Source organism: Hyposmocoma kahamanoa, unplaced genomic scaffold, assembly GCF_003589595.1.
Source record: "Hyposmocoma kahamanoa isolate Upper Pololo Valley unplaced genomic scaffold, ASM358959v1 277, whole genome shotgun sequence".
NCBI lineage: Eukaryota > Metazoa > Arthropoda > Insecta > Lepidoptera > Cosmopterigidae > Hyposmocoma > Hyposmocoma kahamanoa.
Window position 1 is genome coordinate 288073 of NW_020653774.1, and position 1679 is coordinate 289751.

General features: G+C 59.5%; 1 protein-coding gene across 1 annotated transcript in view; it reads left to right on the plus strand.

The window, feature by feature from the left end:
* The window catches only part of LOC113229089, an 8329-nt gene extending 7272 nt beyond the window's left edge, over positions 1–1057 (plus strand). Inside the window, exons 9-10 of the mRNA XM_026462583.1 lie at positions 20–674; positions 746–1057. Coding sequence (XP_026318368.1) covers positions 20–674; positions 746–1025 — 935 coding nt within the window. The 3' untranslated portion in view covers positions 1026–1057. The remainder of the gene's footprint in view (positions 1–19; positions 675–745) is intronic.
* Positions 1058–1679: the final 622 nt, after the last annotated feature.

Sequence of the window (1679 nt, forward strand, 5' to 3'; positions counted from 1 at the left end):
AACGCGGACGTCGCCGAAGCGGCGGTCAGCGCGGACGTCGCCGAAGCTACGGTCAGTGCGGACGTCGTCGACGCCGCCGCCGACGTCGAGGCGCCGGCCGGCGGCGAGCAGGCGTCGCCGCGCGACAGCGCCGACGCCGACGCCGCCGGCTCCTGCGCGGGCGCGCGCCGCAGCGGGCTCGTGTACGAGCCCTCCATCCGCCTGCGCCTCAGCGAGGGCTTGGCCAAGAAGCGGCTCAAGCTGGCCTTCGTGCCCGACGAGCTGCCCTGCGCCGAGACCTACTTCGAGGACAGCTTCACCGGCGGCAGCTGCGTCAAGCTGAACCCCTCCGACGACGCCTCCGAGCGGCACCGTTTCGTGCGGCTGTTCCAGTGCGACTTCGAGTGCGACGACACGCTGGTGGCGTGCGTGGCCACCAAGCGGCTGGCGGAGGCGCCGGGCCAGTACCTGACCGTGCACCTGCACTACTCGGCCGCGGACGGCCCCGGCGGCGCCGACGTGACCGCCGTGCTGGTGTGCCGGTCGCTGAAACGCGCGACGACCGCCACGCCGAGCCACGTCACCGTCTACCCGGAGAACCGGCAGAGCTCCTTCCGGGAGCTGCAGGCCCACCTGCTGCTGGCCGAGCCCGGCTTCTACGTGCCCGTGGAGAACGCCTTCGGCTGGGACGTGTGGTGAGTGCGGGGCGGGCGCGGGCGGGGGCGGGGGCGCTCGGGGGTGCGGCGTGACGAGTGCGTGTGCGCAGGTACTTCCGCGTGCCGCTGGACGGGCGCGTGCGCGTGTCGTCCGTCAACTGCCTCACCGGCTACTTCGCCGGTCCGCTGCTGCTCGGCCACTTCGCGCTCTGCTGCAAGGTCAGTGGGGTGGGGACATTTTTGCCTCGCGAAGGTGAAACGCCGTTTGTGCACGCGACCCTGCGTGCGAGACGCGTCTCGTGTCGTATTGAGCCGTTTGCGATCGTCGAAAACGAATATTCGATCGGATTTGTATTAATTAAATTTCTACTACTAACTGCCTTCGGTTGAACGGTTACCGCGCAGGTCTGTTAGGCGGAGATCCCGGGTCGGGAGAGATACTTGTGTGATCTGCGTGTGTTTCTCCCGTGAATTGGAGTGTAATTTGTGGTTGTCTATGTGTGTTCGTGGCACCCGCGATACGGAGTTTCCCTAGTGCGGGGCTATGAGTGTGTGCATTGCATATATTAATTTATGTAGTTACGCCCCGTTTTATGATCTGTAAAGTTTAATTGAAATGCTGTAAAATAAAAAAGATGGAAACGAAATAGTGTAAGTCAAAAAGTCTAAAAACAATGAAAATAACGCCAGCTGTTTACATATTAATTAAAGTCGCAATTAAGGTCGTAGCCGTAGGACTTGAAAAACCGAAATAGTTTCTAACAAATTTAATTAAGTAAAAAAAGAAATGACAACATTAATTACGTATTGAACTAGTTGATCTGATGGATGCTAGATATGAAGTGGCGATAAATTGCGTTCCCGCGGTCCGCTCCGATGGTGACCACACGGCAGCAGCGTACCTACGCGGTCCGCGGCGTCGGCGGCGTTTCCCTCATATTGCTTCATTTAGATAGCCCAAACACAAGACGACGTCAGCTATCCTTAATAGCCAAAGTACGAGGCAGCGTCAGTGATCCTCAATAACCAAAGTACAGGGCGGCG